The 23,324-nt window shown below is 41.9% G+C and overlaps 1 protein-coding gene across 1 annotated transcript; it reads left to right on the top strand.

Annotated features, from left to right (window-relative positions):
• Positions 1–5,312: 5,312 nt before the first annotated feature.
• Positions 5,313–13,605, top strand: LOC115595477 (tetraspanin-8-like). Its single transcript, XM_030440029.1, has 9 exons — positions 5,313–5,555; positions 9,288–9,353; positions 9,460–9,576; positions 9,718–9,792; positions 10,693–10,788; positions 10,937–11,029; positions 11,228–11,287; positions 11,471–11,554; positions 12,624–13,605. The coding sequence occupies exons 1-9, from the start codon at positions 5,496–5,498 to the stop codon at positions 12,756–12,758; spliced, it is 786 nt and encodes a 261-aa protein (XP_030295889.1). The 5' UTR covers positions 5,313–5,495; the 3' UTR covers positions 12,759–13,605.
• The last annotated feature ends 9,719 nt before the right edge of the window (positions 13,606–23,324 follow it).

Raw genomic sequence — 23,324 nt, 5'->3', positions numbered from 1 at the left:
GTCGGAAATTGTACACATCTTCTTTCTGAGAAGAGCTGATCACTGACTTTCAGCAATTAATCTTGTACTAACATAATCAAATAGTCACCTGCTGAGTGATGTGATATAGTGTTGACTCACGTAATTGTCTTACCATGTAAACATATCTAGAATTTAGAAATCAATGCTGGGAAACAGTACACACACACACTGCCTGCACTCTTGTGTGTTGCCAAAAAAAACCCTCCTCTTCCTTTCCGCCTTAAGAGTGATGGCTAAAGGGAGTTAAATGACCATTTCTCGCTCTTCACGACAGGCACATTTTGTCAACTTTAACCTTATCTTATGACATAAATCATGCATGTGAAGTGTTACCCGTACATAAATATGTACACTTTTGCTGGTGATAACAGACAGACTGATTACTTGTCGGAGGAATTTCGAGCAACATATCTAAACACATGCACTATTTCTCAGCTCTTATCGTAGATACAGATGAGTTACATAACTTCCTGCAGACCTTAGAGGGAGAAAACTGCAAGATGATCCTCCAAGTGATATGTTTTTAATACTGATGCTGCTGCGTCTCAGCTGCTCTGGACAAAGGGCCTGAAATTGTCCCTGCCTGGGACTTGGGGAGAGCTTACATCTGCTTTGAATTTAAGGGAAGGAAAATACCTTCTTTACCACATTGTGATGCTTTTATTGCTATTTTACAAATGAGGTTCTTAAATACCATGCTTTAGTGATGATGTCAATGTATTTCTGTAAAAAGATTTGTTTCCCCCACAGCAGTTAACACACAGCTGGAGTGTGAGCGGTGCCAAAGTATTCAAAAGCAATGGGAGCAAGTGACAGAACAGAGTGCTCGCCCCGTTTTCTATCAACAAATACTTGAATTACAAAATGTACAGTATAATACTTCACACAGACACACAGCTCCCATAAACATGAAAATGTAAGGGGTTGAGTTTGATGCTGATTGACAGTCTTGTCGTGAGCAGCCAGTAAGCTTAGCTTAGCATAAAGACTGGAACCATGCACAATCAGCAAATACCACACATCAGAGCCGGCCCGAGGCATAAGCGAACTAAGCGGCCGTTTGGGGAAAAAAAATAAAAATAATAAGGGGGGGTCCTTATGCATCTGTGCCCAGGGGGACAGTTGTTCATAATCTGTCACTGTATTAATACAATGTATAATGTAACATTATAGTGTGACATTTGTGTCAATAAATGTCAAGCACAGGTGACTCCGTGGTGGTGGGAGGGGGGCCCTAAATCAAATTCTGCTTAGGGCCCCCAAAAAGCTTGGGCCGGCACTGCCACACATCAATATATTCTTAGGAACTGGATAACTAATTTCTAAAGAAAGCTCAAGAAACTTGGATGTATTATGCTGAATCATTTACTTATGCTTGATGGAGAAGGCATAGCGATACAGATGAGAAGACTGCATATTGCCAGATCCATTCTGAAGGTCACTTCCGGAACAGGGAGTATTTCACCCCCAACAGACCCCAGAGACTTGCTAAATGTCCAAATAAGGTTACTCTTCACTCATCTACACAGATGAAAGGATTCTATTGGGTGCACGATTCTAAACAAGAAACTATTTTTACCTATGTTGTCCTAAGTTACGTTCCGTGATCCTGCGGTCACATGGATACACAATCTAGAGACTGGCTGTCTGTAAGAGTCCAAGGCATCATATCTATTTGCCTTGGTTGCCTTGGAGACGGCATTATCAGGACAGCTGCCCAAACCAGTCATCTGTAGGAAACACAGGGGCGAACCAGCATCCAAGGGATTAGGACCTTTTACCTTAAAGGTAGGAAAGACGATTCTGGTGGAAGATAGTTGACTTGCTGTCCCAGGTTGTCATATACAGACATTTTGGGTTCGAATCTTGGCCTTATACGGGCCCAAAACATCAGTAGCCTATTCATCGACGTGGGAATGAGATTCAACAATAGACTATCTTTCTCCAGAATCGCCTTCAGTGACTTCAGGCCTGAAGACGGATATATTCCTTCAAACTGGGTTTGAACACAGGGACACGGGGACAGGAGCTCTCAGAGAAACAGAGACAATGTAGTGATGCTCACCTCTCTTCACAGGGTCATCTGAGGGATAGAGCCTGTGGACAAGCATACAGGAAGTATGGTGCCAGCGTTGGACCTGCACCTTTTTTTCCTCCATCTCCTTACAGTCTGGTCAGGCAAGAAAGAGAGTGCAGGGCATTGCTTTGAGAACAAAGTGAAGTCACTCACATACAGAGCTGGTGGTACAGACCACCATATTAGGTCCCTCCATTGCAGCTGTATCAGTAGGGAGAGGCAGATGTGACAGGCAGTCCGCAGCCTGGTTCTCTGACCCAAGTCCCAAATTGACTCCAATCTCATTCCTGCCTGGCCGGTCCCCTTGGTGGCAAGCAGCATGTCCAGTCCCTGGCGGCCTATTCTTAATGTAAAGCACCAGACCAAGAGATATTAACTCTTCTGTCTATCTGGGTGAGCCAAGGTCAGCAAGTCACCCACTCCTTAGTTGGAATGCATCTTAAGTGAAGTTTCGAAGGGAGGGGTCAAATAGTTCAAGCACTTGGTTGTAAAGCAGCAAGGGGGTTTCAGTTCATTAAAACTTCGCTCAGCATCCCCACTCCACTCAAAGCAAGGGTCTGTTGCGCTGTGCGTCGTTCTCTGCTGGGCGTAAGATAGAGCCCATTGTTTGCCCACTTTTTCAAACGGGTGAATATGAAGCACCACCCAACTCCCACCCAGAGTGTCTTTATTGGTCCGGAGCAGCACAGTCTGTAGTTCTGGTAGTCGTAAGTCTCCCTACCGTTTAAGCAAACAGGAATACCACAGCCCTTTAGAAAAATATGTGTATATCTTTCTACTGCATAGACAGACCTGTTTTGTGCAAGGGCCATCCTCCCAGCAATGAAATGAAATCTTTAAGGATCATCTGCAGTGGGGGTCATTTCTTGTAAAAAAAACGTCAACAACCTTCTCTCCTAACGCTCTACATTTCACATCTGTAACATTTAAGTCTTGAAGCGCTCCCACATTTTCTCAAGATGTTGCTCAATGTTGATATAGTTGCGCAACATTAATCTCCAGACAGCAGAACTGGTCCTAGCACCTCCAGAAAAGGCCTTTTGCTGTACTTTGTGTCCTCCCTGCCCACCAACATCCTTTGCATCACAGAGTGTCTTTGTGTTTTCATGTCCTGCAGATGTGCGAACGCGGGCAAACGAACACGCGCGTCTGCCAAAGACTTTGTGGATGTACACTGGTGACTGAACCTTTAGGACTAAGTAAGCTGTGTGTGTGTTGATGTCAGCACTGGTGTGTGTGTGTGTGTTGATCATTTTCTCCAGATGTTTCCTTTCTCCATCAGGAAATGCTCCACTCTGAACAATGGAAACTGTTTTAGAGGAACCCCAGGGACCAATAGCGTTGCCGCAATTTGCATCTGTGTCTGTTTTGATAGATAGATAGATAGATAGATAGATAGATAGATAGATAGATAGATAGATAGATAGATAGATAGATAGATAGATAGATAGATAGATAGATAGATAGATAGATAGATAGTGTGAGCATCTGTCGTATGCATGCTGGGAACTCTCAGAAAAGGTCATGGGATGCAGCCACTCACTGGTTCCTTTGTTCGTCCAAGACAACAGCAGACAAAAAGTGCTTTATGGGGATTGAACAGAAGGCAAGTTCAGTCGCACACACACAAATTAAAAAAAGAAATGTGATTCCCTGCCTTCAGGTTCCTGCTTACATTCAGTTCCTCTCAAGAGCTGAAATGTGTTAAATCGGGCCCACGTTATAAGATTCCTCAATGTCCCGGTTCCCTCGACAAAAACCCTCCGGGATTCTTGAATCGGACCTGGGATTCTTGCCAAAAATGAGCTCTGTGGCAAACATAACTTTATGATACTTGTACGATTTGTTCGGCAAGACAATCTTCCCAGATGAACACCACTTTTGTGATTTTTCAAAGGATAATTTAAATCTCTAAAAGAAGAAAAAAAAGCTCATGTTCGGCTATAAACAGATGGCATTGCGGTCGCATAGCATGAATGTCACCACCACTTGGTGTCTCGCTACACAATTACAATACAGATTTAATATAAACTAATCAATCTACAAGTTGTACAGTTAGGGTTAGAATAGTTTGTTACTAAACTCGGCCTGTAAAGACGGACTAGTGAGTAGAGGAGTCTCTGTGTTCACTGTGATGATGTTTAATGTCTGTGAATAATGTCTGTAAGTGCTACATAATCCAACTGTGGGTCTCTCTCTCTCTCCGTCACTCAACCCAACCGGGCTGGACAGATGGCCGCCCACCATTGGGTCGGGTTCTGCTCCGAGATTTCTGTTAAAAGGCAGTTTTTTTCCCCTCCACTGTCGCCAAGTGCCTGCTCATCAGGGAAATGATGGGTCTCTGTAAATGAATTCATCACCAAGTGTGGTCTAGACCTGCTCAACCTGGAAACTTTCACGAGATGACTTTTGTTGTTAATTGGCGCTACACAAATAAAGATTAATTGATTGATTGATGATTTTTTTTTACGGTGAAAAGCAAAACGTGTACGTCTTAACCACAGACTTTCAGGCATTTAATCCAAAACCCATAAAAAAAAAAATAAAACATAAACTATGAGACGAGGGAAAAAAGTATACAGCAGTAGAATACTTGAACATAACACGACTGTAGTGGTTCGAATCATTACAGAACTTGCCATGACAGTTTCTTTGGAACAAACATTCCTTAAGGCAAGTGTTTCTATTCATCGACTCGGGATGCAACAGTCAACTATCTTTCTCCACAATCGCTTAACTGGAAGGGCCCTCCCTTCCTGTGAAAATGTTAAGTGTTGTTTTTTTTTTTTACTTTAGCACACATGTTTGATAAATAGCAGCTACTATGGTCAGATGAGGGCTTGGAAATTGGTTCTCTTTTTTTTTCATTCTTAGGTTATCGACAGCGATATGTTGTGGGTTTCCTTCTCGCGACAAATGTACTTATTGTGAGTCGCTTTGGACAAAAGTGTCTGCCAAATCACAATCAAATTTAAACACCAGCTTGTATCTGCAGACAGGGGCCCTTAGGTGCCCTTACACACACACACACACACACACACACACACACACATACACACACATGTCATAAAGTTGTACTATTTCTGAGCAACGTGCACAAAAAAACATTCACCCCTGCCACTCCAACTCCACCCACACACACATATCCAGCCCTCCTTTTTCCAGATGAGGAGGGAGGGCCTTCACAACATAGGGGAACCCCCATGTCTCCACGGACGCTCATAAACAGCAGACTGTAGTGCGCAGCAGCAAGGAGTGAGGTTTGTCTCTGTCAATCACAGGGCAGTCTCTCTCTCTCTCTCTCTCTCTCCGCGGCATGTAGGCTTGTTCTGGTGTGAAGATCTGAATTCTGCTTTGATAGATCGGTCGAGACAAACTAACAATAAAAACAAAAAAAATGGGGAAAGTGAACGTGTGTTTGAAGCGGAGCTACATCACCGTGACTAGTTTGATCGCGGTAAGTTTGTTTTTGTCTTTGGAACATAACTCAGGAAAAACAATCACGGTCCGAGACCACGGGGGGGACAGGGGTCTGTGGGCGAGTCCTCGTTTTTTACTCCAAACTATCAGGATGTTGTGGTGAATTGCTTGAGCAAAGTTTTCGTTCTGGCGAAATACGCACGATGCGCGACGGTGCAGAGAATCAAACCTCTGCAGGACTTGGAAAGGTTTTTATAATTAATAAAAGTTGCAATTTGATCATTTGCCATAACAGCGACTTGGAATAAGTGTGTATGACTTCTTGTTGGCAGCTCATAACATTATATTACACCTATTTACACGTTATTTACATTTAGGGCATTTATAATTTACACGTTATTATGTCGCAGCTATGATGTTTTCAAAGACATCCTGCAATTATCTTTTATCTTCACTATTAACTCATCTGCTCAATATTAGCTGGTGCTGTTGACACATGGTTTGGTGCAAGTTAAAAGTACAAGTAGTGACAATAATAGTGAAAATGGTGAAATATGTCCCCCAGTCCAGACGGTTTCGTTTGTTTGAATAAATGTGTAAAAACCCAAACACATTCAGTTTATCATCTCATATGACAGAGAAAACAAGGACATCCTCAAAACTGGGAAGCTAGAAATGTGTGTGGCTTTGACATTTTTAACCTGTACATATTTTTATGACCCTTATTATTATATATCCTGTTTATTTATCGTACTGTTCATTTATGACAGGCTGCAGCTGTTGCGCAACAATTCCCCTCTGGATAAATCAATCAGTCTCTTTCTCATCTTATCTCTTTCTTGGCCATGTCTCTTGAAGAGTGACTTAGGAGATTAGTCGATTGTCACAGTAGCTGCCGAGGAACCTCTGCTGATTGACTGAATCGTGAATTGCTCAATCGTTTTGTTGTTTTTGTTTCATCGCAGATATATTTTATATTAGCTTCAGCTTTAAAGGAGTGCTGTGTTTTGTTTTAAGGACGACTTTTTAATCAGAAGGGGAAAGTCTTCGTTATTTTACCAAATACACAAGCTGTCTTTGTTTTCATGCCTGAATAAACTGAATAAACAAGCTCACCTTTAAAGGGCAACACAGTTTCATACTGTTTTGTTTATACGTGGCAGACCCTGCCACCTTTTCTAGCTTCAAAACAGTGTTGTGGGGACCTTATCTTCCTCTGAGAACAGCTTGTTTATTCAGTTATGGGAACAATAAATATTTTAGTCATTTTGTATTAGTACCTCATAAATATGGTTAATATTACCATTCTGATCTTTTGCTTTACAAAACTACACAGTGGCCCCTTTAAAACCAAAAGCAAAAACGTTTGGATGTTCCGGCCCATGTCTAATCGATAGTGATTACTACATTAATACACGAGTAACCACTACTCATATACGGGACCACACCCATTTTCAAACTCCTGCATTTTTTTTTATCTCAACTAAACACCCGTTTTATGAGTTTTTATGACTGCGTCTTACGTAGTAGCGACACTATCGCGGCGACAAAATCTGCCCACAGTCCCTACCTTCAGCCCCCTTGCTCGCCACATTATTATCTCAGCCACACACCTGTAAAGTCTCATGACTCAGTGCCTTGGCCAGACAATCAGTAAATGAATCAATCATTCAGGACCTAAAACATTACAGAAAGAGACAGAAAATTGACCAAAATACATTTTAAGGATGTTAGTAGAATAATTATTGGTGCACTTATTGTCAGTGTCCTCGACAGATACAGTAGGTACGTTTCCTTTAACCTGCCTCATTCCTTATCATGACTTCTATGCTTTCCAGCGAATTAAATTGTTGTAGCTCTGAGCTGCACTGGGCTGGAGGCACTTCATATTTAATAATAATAAAGTCAACTGTTAAGTTGACCACAAATATATGGATGAGTACTTCCATTTTGAAATAGTCTAATTTCCGAGTGGTAATCTGTGTTGAATGTAGACATTAAGCTTTGATTAGTTTATTCTACTTTAAAGGGTAACATATGAACAACCTTCTTTTGGGCTAAAGATTCATTGGCTCCGTCCGTATAGAGCAAGTATAATACAATATCACGGTAAATTCAATACAGTATATCACAGCAGTGCTGCTAAACACATTCCTGTGCACTGCAGATCATAAATTCACCACAGTTGCAACTCAGCAACCTGAGAAACAACACTCGCAGGCTAAACGTACAGTGGATATTTACTGTTGTGGTCATGCACTCGACTTCTGTAGGTGTAATTGAAAACAAAATCCATACCAATGTTGAAACGTAACAATACGTGTTTTCTAATCTTCACTGGCAGCACGACATTGTAGGACCACAATGCATAGCATCTCATTAAGGCACTGGCTGCCTGTCACAAGTCCATTTTGAGTACTGTACAAAGAAACGTGTGTTAAACCTCTATGTATGTATGCATGTGATTCAAAAATCAAAAGGTTAGTTTACAGTTAATAATGTACGTTCGGTACATAGCAGTCATATTTTTCCTCTATGTTAGCAAACAGCTCACGCTAAATTAGGCTAATACCTGTTCGTTCAAGTTGGTAAATGCTGCAGACATACATAATGGCCCTATAAAAGATGACCAAGATGTGAGGGGAATGTGAAGCAGCCCTTTTTTTAAGTTAATTGCGGACACGTGACTCTAATAACATCTTTCTTTGTGGTCAGTGGGCACCAGAAGAGACTCAGGTGTGTTTGTCTGTGAATAGTGCTGCTGTTCATAGACAGGATATAACATTATAGATTGATTTTTACCGACCATGGCATGGTGGCTTCACAGCTTTAACATAATGTTTATAGCTTGGAGCTTGGAGGGAGAAAAGGCAAACTGACCTGGTTCATGCAGATACGCCCGCTAACATGTGCAAGACCAAAACATACACATCACAAAATATAGAAGATGCACCACAAATTATGGTCATGCTCAATATGAAAATACCTCAAAAACAGGTGCAGGTGAAAATACATTTTTATCTTCAAGATGGCAGGCTTTTTTTGGAACATTAACTTACAGAATGGCAAAACACTTAAAACTACTTATGCGGTAGTTCCTGCTATACTATACAGGTGGGTGTTTTCAGGGCCTCATTTTGCCCCGATGACACGCGCACGAACACAGATTGACATCAGTTCCCATGTACCACCAGTAGATGGGAACTGGATTATGCAACATGTGGTTTTGCCCGTTCTTGTGTCCCTCCAGGTGTTTTCTAACTGTCACCGTTGTTCCGGGAGGCTGGTGGTTACCTCCCTGTCGTTTAGTGCTCAATTATTCACAATAGAGTTTGACTCCTCACAAGCTGTGGGAGCAACATGCTCTTGCCGTTTTTCCCGGAGCTCTTATGACAGAAACAGACTTTGTAACGCCTCAGTAGGATCGACACAGGTATTGAGCCTGTAGCAGCTGACGTGGAGGGTCAGCACAGTCATCTTGAGTGGGTCGGCCGATCAGTGAGCAATATGTCAATTTCTCAACAAGTGATTATGTCAACCATGCACAATTTCTGACCATATTCACTGACGTCTTTCCCATGGATCTGAAGACAGGTGACACTTCAGTCACCGGTCGAGCAGCATTTGTATTTGCAGTTTCTTTTTTTTATGTTTCTCCACTTATTTATTCAGGTTTTACCCTTTAGTGTGTGACCTGTGTGTCTCGGCCAATCAGTTCTAACGTTCATACTTGAAAGTGCAATGTGTGTGTGTGTGTGTGTTGTTGCAGATCATGAGTGCCTTGTTGTTGGCACTGACTCTGTTCAGCCATGGAAAGTTCCACGACGATGAAGAGGTAACACATGCACACATAAGTCAGTATCTAATTAATCTATCTACGTATATATCCATCCATCCATCCATTCATTGTGCTGTCATGGTTCTCTTTTTTTTCCCTGCAGGTAGACAACATGCTCCCAGGCATACGTGCCATGTATATTTTTTCTATCGGAACGCTTCTCTTCGCCAGCATTGGCCTGTACGGTGCCTGCAAAGAGAAGAAGTGGGCGCTAATAGTGGTGGGTAAAGAAAAACACATTTTTATTATTCAGTTTTAGTAGTTCTACTTCTTGTAGCAATAATAAAACAACAAAGTTTTTTTTTTTCCCAAAATCTGATTGCTCATGCATGTATACTGTATGTCTCTGTGTGTGTCTCAGTTTGCAGTTGCAATGATCCTGAGCAGTCTGTACTTGATTATAAATGAAATTGGAGGACTGGTTGTGCTACCAAAGGTATTTCAATGTACACTTCGATTTGTGTTGCTCGTTTCTTTGTGAACCTGTGAACCATGTAAGCTAGCAGGATGCATCAGGAAATGGCTTTATTGCTTTTATATAAAGCTTCTTGAAGTACCTCAGAGCGCTGTCACGGCAGGGGCAAAGATGGGGTAAAAAGCTTGGCTAAATGCCACCCTGCCTACCGTTAACGTTGCCACACCTGTTTTCCATTCTCCCATGACACTCTGAGGGTTTAAAGTGATAAAGGAGGCAGGTTCAGGCGGGAAACAAGACGCAAACAAAAACAGGCTTCTTTTGTGGAGACGATGGTGTGTATTTTTTCACCTGAAATGACGCCTGTTGCTAGCTGAGTTAGTTTAGCTGTGTGACCTAGTTACGCACCAAAGCTGACTTTTTAATGGTGATTGGTTTTAAAGGAAAACCCTCTAGAATGGCCTAAAATATACACATGATGGCTAAATACATAATACTGAAAGACGTGGTGACAAGAAGTAATCAAAAGCAGGCTTTACTGTTTCCGTCCTGGAATGACGGCTGTTACTAGCTGATTTGTTAGGTGTAGCTATCTATTATAAGCAAATGCTAACACTTAAACTAGCTTTGTGAGCTAGTCGAACACCCTAGCTGACTTTTTAATGTTTACAGCTGGTTTGTTTTCTAAAGGGAAAAGACCACAGAATGTTCTCAAAATATACATGGAATACATGAAAGAACGGCTGTTGCTAGCTGATATGAGCTAGCGTAGGCAAATGCTAATGCTAAAACTAGCCTACCTGTGTGAACTGGTTGAACACTCAAGCTGACTTATGTATAATATGTGACAAATGCACTTGTAAAAAAATAATAAACACTAACATATTATACACTTTTATATCACTTTGTTTTGTCGTGCAGATGGCTGAAGGAGTAAAGATGCACTACCGGGAGATGCTGCCACTGACTAATGCTAGTGAAAGTTTTTTGAAAGAATTCGAGGAGTTGCAGAGCGAAGTAAGTAACCCTGTTTGTGCATTTAATTTGGAGTTTAAAACAGATTATTAGTAAGAGGACTCGCTAGGTGGGGGTCAGTGTATGTTTTTCCAGTTAAAAAGTCCCTCCGTGTATTTCAATGTTCTCTTCCTTTCACCTTGCGTCTCAGTTGCAGTGTTGTGGAATGGAACAGGGCTACAAGGATTGGGGCAACAACATCTCGATATCTTGCGCGTGCCATGAAGAGTCCACTAATCCGTGTGTGAGTGTGATCGCTTCTTAATTTCTATACCAGACCCCTGTGCATCAAGTAAAAAGTACCTTAAAAAATGTGAATATTCGTATTTAATTTCACAGTTTGGTTGATGACATGTAAACGTTAACATGTTTTGCTTTTAATGGTGACAGTGGCACCTGTTCGGAAGTCATGCACCTAATGATGAATGTCTGTGACTTCTAGGTTTTAGCTCCCAAAATGAGCAGCCTGAACAAGTACGGGCCTACGATGATTTATGAGGAGGTAATAAAAACCTTTATAATTAAGTTGTTCGTATCGGTATTTACAAGTTGATGTTTAAACTGTGTTAACTGTTACTTTACATATTGCATACCTAAGGCAGAAGTATCCTCTGAACCTGAATGTGTTTCATGGAGATGCTGCTGTGTAAAACATTACACTGATTGATCCGCTCTCCCGTTTCAGCCGTGCCTTCCACACTTGATCAGCCAAATGATGATTATCATAAATTTCATACTGGTCATAATGGCGGGCATCATATTACTCTGGGTATGTACCGTCAGTCAACTCCTAATTCTCCATTTCATTCTTTACCGCTCTCATTTACACTTAATTCACAGCTGTTGACACATTCTTCTCCTCATCTTGGCTCTACCTTCCTGTCTTATTGGTGAAGGTTGTGTGGGCTATAAGAAAATACCTGCAGATAGCAATCAAGGCCAGAGAAGTAAACTACTACTTAGATTTATTCAAGGGGATGATTTTTAATACAGTGAGGACTGTCCCTGACACCCGCCAATCACAAGACAGTAAAGCAAGGAGCTCTTTGAAGTAAACAGGGAAATAGTGTGGACGACTGAAACTGCCAATGTGCAGATATAAAGAAATGTAAAAGGAAAAATGCACAAGATAATATGGAAATAATACAAAAAATGAATAAATAATAATAACTGAAATAGAAAACTAAAGGGGAAATTGAATACAAAGGCAAATTAATTACATGTAAAGAAATACAGTAGCAAATTGAAACAAAAATAATAATATTTTACATTTTAATAGATTAATTAATGTCAGCATGTACATTTAATATTATTTGAAGTGCATTCAAGGGCGTATTAATCCATTAATTGAGCATTTAATGTTTTTTTTGTTTTTTTTATGCAGTTTTAGTCCAGTAAGTCAGTGAGAAATTAACTGAAGAACTCAAGTAAAGGAATAAAATCTGGGGTGAACTTGCTCCACTAGAAATTCAGCAAACAAACAAACAAACAAACAAACATAACCCTCTCCTTTTTTGACCCCCTCCCTCCTCCGAATCATTTCATACAGTCAAAAGACTCAAATTAAAAATGAATCCATTAGTTAATTAAGTGTTTCAGTCATTTACCCATCAAATCTTAATTCAGCATATATTTGGCTTGTAGATAACATTAACGATGTCTGCGTAGCGAGATGTTGGTGCCGGCACGTCCTCAGCGGAAGAATCCGTCAACTCTTCTGCTTTGTCTCGTCTGCCGCCTTCTGTCCCTTTCTGAAATTGCAGCTCTGTGTTGTCAAAGCATTCACTAACAAAAGATACACAGAGAGTAAGACCTGGCTCTGTTTCACTGTCTTTCAGGTCTCGTCGGTTGCACTGTGCATCACTATCTTGTGTCGGCTGAATCGGAAGGATAATATCCCCACGGTGGTTTACAGTCCAGAGGCAAAGGCAGGCAACTACACCATTCTTTCAGATCCTGCAGAGAACACCTGATTTTTTTTTTTTTTTTAATTTGTCGTTGCTCTTCTCTATGGAGGAGTTCATCATGTCAGCATATTTTGGAAAAAACATGGGGATTGGTGCGAGGATATAAAATGTATTTATGATGAAATAAGTGAAGGTGGATGACAGGTACACTAGTGGGTTTTTCTTTCTTTCATAAAAGTTTCTCTTTGGGTAATAACACGCAACCGTCGTTCATTTTTGTCTTAGGATACGCATTTTCCTGAACATACTGTGAAAAGAGCAGAGCCCCCCCCCACTGTTTGTTTGTAATAAAGCAAAAGATCCATCAGCTGCATACTCCAGAGTTCAGTTACACAATGATGGAACAAGTATGGAATTACTCTGTTACTTGGTACTCGGTTACATGAGATTTGTTTCATCAACGCGTCCTCCCGCTGCCTTCAGTGGGCATCAGATTGATGCAATAAGAAGTCAAGCGTGTTAAAATGTATGTACTTCATGCGATGTGGCCATGTCATCTGAGATTTTAGTGAAGCAAAACTGCAAGTAATTAAAATGAGATGTTTAAAGAGAATGTGACTGCAGAAATATTCACTTAATGTTTGTATTTTGTTGTTTTTCTGATTTCCTGAAATGTTCTGCATCATGTTCTGCCACACTTTTAATGAACTTTGTTTTCCTTTTCTATGTTTATCCAACTTTTTCCTTTGACGTTATTATCAAAGAAACCACTGGTATACTTTTCAAACAGGGGAACAACGCTCATTTGCCTGGCCGACTATTGGGGACAATGTTCAGCATTTTTTCCAATTTATCAGTGTCTGTGATTTGTCTGACAGATTCCTGATAAAAAATAAACTAATCTAAAAATGTGCTTCTTTGGCTCTCATGTAATACCCTCTCTGACATAATCCCACCTAACACACCAACTGATTGGTTACATGTCACAATTATGAGGCTCCAAACACTGAGTAATCTGAACCAAAGTAACTGCTAACTACATGTAGTTTAGAGGAAGTATATAGAAGCAGAAGACAGAAATACCCAAGTAAACTTTTCTCAATTTTTGTTATTGTACCGACCACCAATCGCCACTAGATGGAGCCAACACACAGTGAAAGTCCCATAACTCCTACTCCTATCAGTGTAATGTGTAGAGGCTAAATAAACGGACTCATTGGTGAAAGCAGGATGATTGTTTTTTAATATGAATCCACCATGCTTTCAGCCGTGTCGTCTTGATTTTGAGTTCCTTATGTGAGAGGAAACAGACAAAACAGCTGCTGCATGTTGTTAATGAGTATACTGCACTGCTAATCTGAGGCCAAATCCATCACGCAAGTTCACTTTCGCATTCAAAACATCTGTACATGGGCAGGAGAGGCCTTTCCTCACAGATATAAAATATAATGAAGCATAAAACCCTGGTCCAATCCTGCTGCTGAGGGGCAGCATCCGATCCGTATTAAAAAACCGAGCCAGCTTTCGCCTCCTGTGGCTAATTCATGCAATTTTTTGATGAGAATGTTTAACGACAGCCGCGTGATAAAAAACCTCCTTCATAAATAATTCGCGTCGGATGTGCCTCCAGGCTGTTTTTTTTTAATACCCATTACTGTAAGCAATGTGAAAAGTGACTGACTGTATGGATGTTTTAGTCGGAGGTGGGTTCTGACACGCAGCCTGTCATGGAGCCCATCGCGCTGGTTGATGAAGTACCTGCCTGTGAGCTAAACTGTCTGCCAAAGAGACGCATTAGCAGTAATGAGTTTCTTCACTGTTTGAAGAGTTTTGTTACAAAATGACAAACAATCCAGCAGAGAAGAGGTGGGACGATTAAGATCCTTGTCGTAACACTCGAAGACCGAATCCCACACTGTGTATCGGGAGTTTTTTAATGTGTCTTGCCTTGGGAGTCAAACTTAATCTTGACAGATAAATCCTTTCACTCGTAATAAGTGTTTTGTTTTTTTATGGTTATAAATACCTCAAACTGACGTCAAATGAGATTTAATAGGAGTCATGTGTTTGGTGGATCCCCTAGGTGGCACACAGGCTGCATATTTAAGTGTGGTGCCATCTGACCTTTCAGCAGTGGTTCACCTAACCTCACCTGCAGATGCGTATACTGACACGCCCATCAACAAGCACCTTTAAAGGTGCAATATGTAGGAATTTTAGCTCAACTTTCAACAGAAGCTGGGGGAAAGCTGTTTTGAAGCTTTGTGGCTACTGAAGTTAGCACGCTAACCAGCTAGCCCAGTGCCTGAAAACGTCTCTCCTGGCAGTCCAGAGCTCCTGTGACAGCGGTGTAGAAACCAAGACTCACCCAGTAGTCCAGCTAGCTGCATGGCTACCTGAGCTAACAAGCTAACGGCAGCTAGAGTCATATTAAAGAACAATTAGCAGTTGGTGATATGCTGCCCTTGTTTGCTGAATGAATGAATTCAGCAGGTGGACAATTCTTACATATAGCACTTTAAAAGATGTGCCCCTCTCTTTGAATATGAAAGCAAATTAATACCCCCACCGGAAAAAAACAATACAGTACGTTATACTTTCTGCAAAGGGCCAGTGCATTTGCAGTTGAAGAGCGGCAGTCATTGTAATTGTTCTGATCTACGTCACAGTGAGAACAAGACTACGTCTTGCTTCTTCCACGCAGACGGAGATGGGTGAGTCAGTGACTCCTCGGGCTGGATCCGCGCTCCAGCCGGCTGCAGATAAATGTTGACCCATTTCATCAGTGAAGACGACAACTTTACTGCTCGTCTCGCTTAGCCGACAAGCATGGCAAAGGCTCGGGAATGAGAAGGAGGTCAGGGGTTATGAAACATTAACCGAGGACGTAGGAGTGATATACTTCTCCTCACAAAGAGAGACGGAGAAAGAGGAGGAAGCCTGGGGTTATTAAAGAACACTTACCAAGCAATGTGTACGGCTTTTTCTGGCCATTCCACCCCCCCCCCCCCTTTTTTTACAGCACTTTAAAGGCCCTGGAAACATATTTTCTCAATCAGCTCCTCACTATGAGTTATGGCCCCTTCATAAAAACAAAGTGTTCTGCCAAAGATAAACAGTTTTGGTTATTTCAGTTAAGAGGTTTCTGTGTGACACATTACTGTGCACCGACAAGAACAGCAAAAGCACGACCGGAATTGAATCTCATGGCAGCTGTTTGTTTTCGACACCCTGTTCGCTGATTTTGTCACAGTCAAAGGTAATAAAAACTGCATCCTAACCCGCCAGCCTATCACCGACAGAAGGAAGCACGCACGGATGAGAAACTAGGCTAACTGAGCCAACGTTCAAGCCAGCCTCTTTCCCCAACTGTTGCTTGCTTTAGCTGGGTTAGCGTCTAGTGGTCCAAACTGGGAGCTCGGAGCAACGGGGAGTGTTGGTGCTTGCATTCCTAGCAAGGGGGCTTTGCCGAGCTAACCAGTTAGTCCAGCTAACCGGTTAGCACGGCTAACGATAACTGGCGTCATACCTTTAAAACTGGCATTTCTTCACAGGCCGTTGATGTTAGTTCGTGTTTTCACTTAAAATTCTCACATGTTGCACCATTAAGAAGACAAACCTATTTTTGATTTTGGGCTGAACTGTCCCTTTAAGATCGAAAACCAACATTTTTCAGCTGCTTGTGGTCTTGGGGCCACCTGCGATACTGAGGTGGAAGATGATGGAGGCAGGAAGGATAGAGGTGATAGGGAAAAGAAACAAATGAAAGGAGAGAAAACAACTCAGTTTCAGACAGATGAAGGAGTGAGCATTGCCTTCGGTCTGGCTCGATCAGTTCGCTTGAGCCTGATGGTAATGACAGAGGTTCATACGCAGACACAGTTCCTCATTCATGATTAGACGTATAAACATTCCAGTGGCCTCTGACCCGCCCGAGCTGCCTTGTCCTCCCGTCGCTTGATTGGCCAGTGGCTCCCTGTGTTTTCACTGGCGCAGACGCTGATATGGGACTGTGCATGGGGGAATTTTTGCAAACGTCTGTGCGTTTGCGAGCTTGTCTGTGCCTGCGAAAGAGAAAGCAAAAAGGGAGTGAGTGTTTTTTTGGGGGGGGGGGCTGTCAGCCATGTTGATGCAGGAGCCACCTCTGGGTGTTGCGCAGATGTGACAGTATGTGAACGCAAGGTGGCCGAGCGCCGTCAAGAGAGGCTGGATGGAGGCAAAGGCCACGCTGCTGGTAGAGGAAAATAGCTACAGTATGTGCCTTTCTACTTCCAAGCTCCCACATTAATGTGAATATGCTCTGTTTAGCCTTTAGTAGTTCCAGTTGTTTTCTTAAGAACTCCTACACTTAAACTGCAGGTATTTATATAAGTGATTTATTCAACAGATGCACTGAGGCCTCATTCAGACCAAATCGAGCAACGCAGCATTAAGCGCGGTGAACTCTTGCCTGGATAGTTCCGGGTTTCTGGCTACCGGCTTGGGAGCTACAGCTCCTCCAAAGAGGCTTCTCCATCCGGAAACAAGTTTGCAGAGTACTCGAGGATGTTGTCTGAGGCACCAAAGCAACAGAACGGGACACTGGAGCGGCATGGAGCGCCTCTGCGCATGTGTCACCGTGACATCGGCTGTGTCACGTACACTGGTGCTTCGAAGAAAACATGAAAAATGTCCATTAGAAGCACTATGGTGGTGGGCTATATTACATAATAATGTCATTTTATTCATTTAGTGGAAACAGCTCCAACAACAATCTTTGGTTTCGCGAGGGCTCTTTGGCTGGATTCTTGTTCTTTGATTTCCAGGACGGAAGCTAACAGCAGTGCAAAAGTTCAAACCAGTCCCTGAAATCACTTAGAAATGGTTTTACCACACAGATGATTCCATCCACAGAAAGCACAACTTTTCCTTTACTCTGCGCTGGTTTTAAAGAGGCTTGCTGTAAACGTACCTTGTGAAAAAATGCACGAGATAGTAATCACACACGGCCGAACATGTGAGCTGTCCGCACGGCCCCCGACCGGTGATGGTTTCATTGAGAGACAGTGTCATTCAACAGTAAAAATCCAGCGGACCTCTCTGCCGCTGCCCGGAGGCTGCTTTATCACCCACTTAGTGTACTCCAGTCTGTGTCCCACATGTGAAAGGTCTGGATGTGGAAAATACACTGACCTGGTAAATGCAGCAAAGCTATTGACAAGCGGAAAAGGGAAACAAAACACTGCTGAATGTGGAATGCGATTGATTAACGGATAATGTAATGCAGCGTCGCTTTGGGAGCGTCACCGGACCCTGCAGAGTGTAAGAGATGGGTGAGACACTCCCGTGACGTAATCGTGTATCAAAAGTGATGGAAATGCACAACCTAAGTTCAGACACACAGACACACATGGTGCTCGCTAACGTACGCTTACAGCTAATGCACGGTAAAGCGATCTGGCAGTTTGGGGCGGATAAACACTGCGGGAGTAACATGAATAAACATGAATGCACCTGCAGTCGAACTGGCTTTTCTGGTGGTGAACACACCATTAAAAAACCACCAGTACTGATAAATAGAAATCTCATCTGATGTGACTCAGGCACACATGTTCATGAACGAGGTAGCGTTTTAGTCATATTCACCTGAAGTTCAGTCCTGTTGCTGACCTTTCTTATCCGGAACGTAGCGACAGGTGTCCAAATAAAATGACACCGTGAGTTAAGTTGTGGATCTCTCTTGGTTTGAACATTGGGATAATGTAAGTACACAACCGGACAAAAAATATGACAAAGGCCTAGTAGTTTTTACACATTTTAATGCAGAATTCTCAAGTATTATATCTTAAACTGTGAGCAAAATCCTGATTAATTCCATCTCCACTACAAATGAAGCACAGATCCTTTACTACAGCTCTTTTCTATAATAAAAATGAATAAAAGAGCCGTAAAACATCTGGCTGCTAAAATATAAGAAGTGGCTGTCGTTTTTTTTTTTTGGATCCGACCGCTCACTGTGTCCAGCCGGTGGAAAAACTTAATTTCCTGCCCCGTTTGTGACCCAACGAATAACCCGACTTTTAACACACTCAGACACAACACCAATCGTGTGGTAGACTGCCTGCACGTGAGCCATTAATGGGTTACTCGCTACAACTTGGGCTTTTTCTCACACTGTAAAAGTTAAGGGGAAAAAAAAACTGTTAAACCTCTGCCTGGGTACAGTGAGCACTCTGTGCCAGTGTGGAGGAATCTGTTGACTGGCTGCGAAGCACAGGGAGGTGAAGGAAGGCTCATTATTTTTAATGGCGTCTCTCCACCGGTTGAGAGAGAGCGAGAAAGAGAGAAAGAGAGAGAGAGAGAGATGATGGACCATAATGCTATCATAGCTAGCTCCAGACTGCAACACTGAGGCCTTGTCAAACGTATGCAAACATGCATGTGATACAAAAACTGAAAAAACCTGCACTTCTAATGTTTTTCCACTGCCACAGTTTCTTGATTGACACGTTAAATTTAGTCTGTCAACACATTTCCATTTGGTTTAAGGAATTAAACTATTTTTTTTACAAAATAACTGATGGAAAAGACTAGTTAATTACACTAAAGAAACTACATTGTGTAGAACTCAATCATTATTATTAAACATTTAAAACATTTTTTGAAGTTATACAGAGATTCATATGAATAGATCTATTCCAGTCGAATCCCTGTACACTGCATGTGCAGCTAGAGCAAGGAAACTAGCTTAGCTTAGCTTAAAAACTGCAAAGAGTCTGACTCTGTCCAAGGTGCGTGCTGTGATTGTTTTTTGGCCAGAAGCAGTGACTTCGCCACTAGTCACTGTCACTTATGACAACAAGACTCCACTTTTAAATTCAATTCCAATAAGTGTCAATAAGGTGTCAGCCTCTGACTCATCTCAGAACTCACCTAAGAACTCCAGTTCTTTCTGTCATTTTCCACCAGTCTCCTTTTCTTTTTATTTATAAAGTAAATTCATTAAGTCCTTGAATAAGGGAAATGTTTTTCCTCAGATCTCAATGACACTTCTTTGCATCAGTTTGCATTGTCCCTGTTGAAATACACATCTAACTGTACCCACTCAGGACTTTAGACTTACTCCCTTTGCAATCGCCACAACAAGTTCTGTCTGAAGTATATTTATTTATATATATTATATTTATTAAGTATTTAGAACAGTATAAAAAATAGATCAAGCCCCAGGTCTGAAAAGTGAAGCCACCACAGAAGTGCCTATAATCTGCTTACTAATGGCCACTGGTTGCACAAACAAGTCAGATTGTATGTAAGCTTATGAGAAAATGACACCAATTCTCTCTTGATTAATTACCTTACTAAACAGTTTCCTGATATGTTTGTGGTAACAGTTGCTAGTCTAAAGTCGTCTTAAACACAGCATGAGGTTCATTTTGTACATTATGATCTCATGTAGTGTAAAATACACCGTAAAGCAGGGCATCCTTTAGGGCTTGGCTACCTATTGATTGATACCAGATCAGTCCTTTGGTTCTCAGTCTGCTCCAATCAGGATATCTTCCCCAGCTTGTCCAAATACGATCACTTCTGGGCACCCCCAGAAAAGGTGGGGACAGCCCTTATGCGGCTCCAGAACTCATAACTAAGAATTAAGGCTTCAGAGAGGTAGTCCACAAACTACAGGGTGACGTCACAGTGGGTTTACACCTGGTTTGAACAAAGCTTTACTTCCTGACAACACTGAACAAAGGAAAGCTCCCAATTCCCTCCTGTTTCCAGGCTTTATGCTGAGCATACAGTCACGATGGTGCTATTAGCAAGAAACCAAACAAGCATGTATCTCAAAATGCTGAACTATTCCTTTAAAGAAATACCTATCAGCATGCATGCTTTAAGAAGCACATGCTAGAATTTAGCGTCCTGCATCCTTTCATTGCCATCAACCTTTCTCTTTCACATCAAACAGCGTCTAAGGCTCTAAACTAGCAACACCGCCGACTGTAGTCCTGTAATTACCTTGTTGGCCAAATCCCAGCTGTGAGTGTGTGTGTGTTTGTGTGTGTGTTTGCAAAATATGTCCACGTGTGTGTGTGTTCGTGGACCGACAGGAATGAAAATGGGAGGCAGGCCACTTTGGAGCAGCTGCACCGATGAGTCTGGTGGTTTCAGTGCCCGAGGAGGAGAGCGGGAGAGAGCTGTCCTTGTTGTGATTGATGGAGCGGCTTCCTGTCCTGGTAGAGGTTATTGAGGAGCTCTGAGGGACCATCGTTATTTCCTGATGCTCTTAAATATCCTGTTCCAGTCCCACCCCCCCCTTCATCTTTTTCACTTTCTCAGTCCTTCAAGCCCCCTGCCCCGCTCCCCTAACCCTCCCCCCTTGTTTTACAAAGGAATGGCAGATATTGTTTACATACGGCAAGGCCGATATCTCCATACGGCAAATTATCTACACAGTATCTCACATCCAGCCGTGCTTAGACCATTAGATAATGTGTTGAGGGAAGTAAAAGCGCCATTTATCACAGATGTAGGCTAACAGACACATTACAGCCCACTAAAAATTGGATATGGCACATACTTAAAGCTGTTATTCTCCCAGTGTCTATGCAAACAGTCAGGAATCAGACCTATAAGTCACGTATATCTTGGCCGTGTTTGTCCACTCCCTCTCTTTTTTACACCCGTTTTGATCTCTGTCCTGCTCTCTTTTCTTTCCCACACTGCCTTTTTTCTTTTCCGCCTCATGTAAAAGTTTAGAGAAATAGTTTGAAATTTAGGGGAAATACACTTACTCGCTTTCTTGCCCGGAGTTAGGAGATTGATACCATGTGTCTGCATGCTACATGCGTAGCGAGGGCCAGGAGACGGTTAGCTTAATTTAGCATAAAGACTGGAAGAAGGGGTTTCACGGGGGTTTATTCGCTGGACTATTTTTTGGCCTGGCACAGAGACTTTCCTGGAGTATGGATTGAATAAACAAGATATAGCATGTCAGTTACTGAGCTTTAGAGATGCTAGCAGGAAGGGGTTTTGGCTAGCTGTTTCTGCCTGCTTTAGGCTAAGTTCAGCTAATTACCTCCTGGCTCTTGATTTATCCTTATCGCATCTATGAAGCATGACATGTGATAGTAAATCATCCGCTTAAGTTTCACCGCAATGCAACTAAGCGTATTTCCAAAAATGTCAAACTGAGGAGTACTAACTGCTGCTAACTGTAGCTGCCGTTAGCTGGTTAGCTCACCTTGCACAGGAGCTTTAGACAAAGATGGGTTGGGGCTAGCTGGTTAGCATGCTTACTTTGGTTGACATCTGCAACACAATACACAGATGTTATAATGTCAAAATGGTTAGTTCTTGACATTCTGTTGATAAGTAATTTTTTTTTACTGTTTTCAACTAAAATTCTTACATATTGCACCTTTAAACAATTTTTTTTTAACTCATACTCAGACGTTTTGATTTTTTTAGAGTATAGACTTTTATGCCACTTTTGTGCCATTGTCAGCACACTAGTTAGGTGAGTTGGCATAGTTTGTTTCACCCAAATAACATGGGGACTCTTGTCTTTTGCATTGTATTTAAGAAAAGTCACATTTTTAAAGTACCGGGAGCGTCTTTTAACCAATAAACCACAAAGCATGTATACTTTGATTGCCAAGGCATACCACTGGTTCTTTCATTGATTTCCTACCTTCCAGGCAAACTTTGTTTTTAAGTTAATTTCAGAGACGTATGAAAAACAATTTGCAGAAATTCAAGCTCCAAATCAAAGTCCTGTTTATTTTCTAATCTAATTCCAAGCACAGGTTGTTGGCAGCACTTCCACATCAATGCATTCAAGATAGACATTATAAGTGTAGGTGCCAAAAAAATCGCTGCACATACTTGCTGTGATGATGAAAAATGAAACATAATACTGCCCGAGGAGCAGCTCTGACCTTAAAGGGGAACTTTGCCAGTTTCATGCATCAAAGTCTGTCTACAGGTCTCAGGGAGTAATGCTGAATATGCGGTAAAAGTTTTAGATAGCCTTTTAGCTCTGGAGAGAAGGGCATAAATTGCCTCGAGTGATGACACGTTGGAGTTGAAGAAAAAAACTATATATGTGTGTGTGTGTGTGTGTGTGTGTGTGTGCAGACTGTAAGAGAAATAAGCTTACCAGACCCCCATAACCCACTTCGTACCTCTGAGCTCGAGGCTACATTAGCTGCTACTAGCATAACCAGTCAATTACCAACAGAATTGTCAGTGGTGGCACGGTGGGTTAAATAGGCACTGGATTTTGGAAAGGAAAAATGTCTTGCTGTTTGTGATTTATGAAAACCACAACTTTTAAAAAACATGATCCCATTTAACCATGTCCCTCCCAAGTCCTTGCTGTCGACTGTCACTATGCATTTTTGAAGCCATGTTTTTTCCACCTTATTTTATGTGAAGTTGAACACAGACCAACAGATGCCAGTTCAGAGGATATGGATGCAGTACGTTGTGATCTACACTGGCTCTGACCAGGACTGTGAATCCAGGGATGAGGAGATAAGGAGAGTTGTGAAGCAGCAGAGAACTGAGAGAGAGTCGGGCGTCATCCGCTGACGGTAACAGCACGCTCAAATATTTACACATCTTACTCTGTGGACCGAGGATTTATTTGTT

This window comes from Sparus aurata, chromosome 14, assembly GCF_900880675.1.
Source record: "Sparus aurata chromosome 14, fSpaAur1.1, whole genome shotgun sequence".
Classification (NCBI taxonomy): Eukaryota; Metazoa; Chordata; class Actinopteri; order Spariformes; family Sparidae; genus Sparus; species Sparus aurata.
The sequence above is the reverse complement of the archived record's forward strand: the minus strand, read 5'-3'. Positions and strand labels throughout refer to the sequence as shown.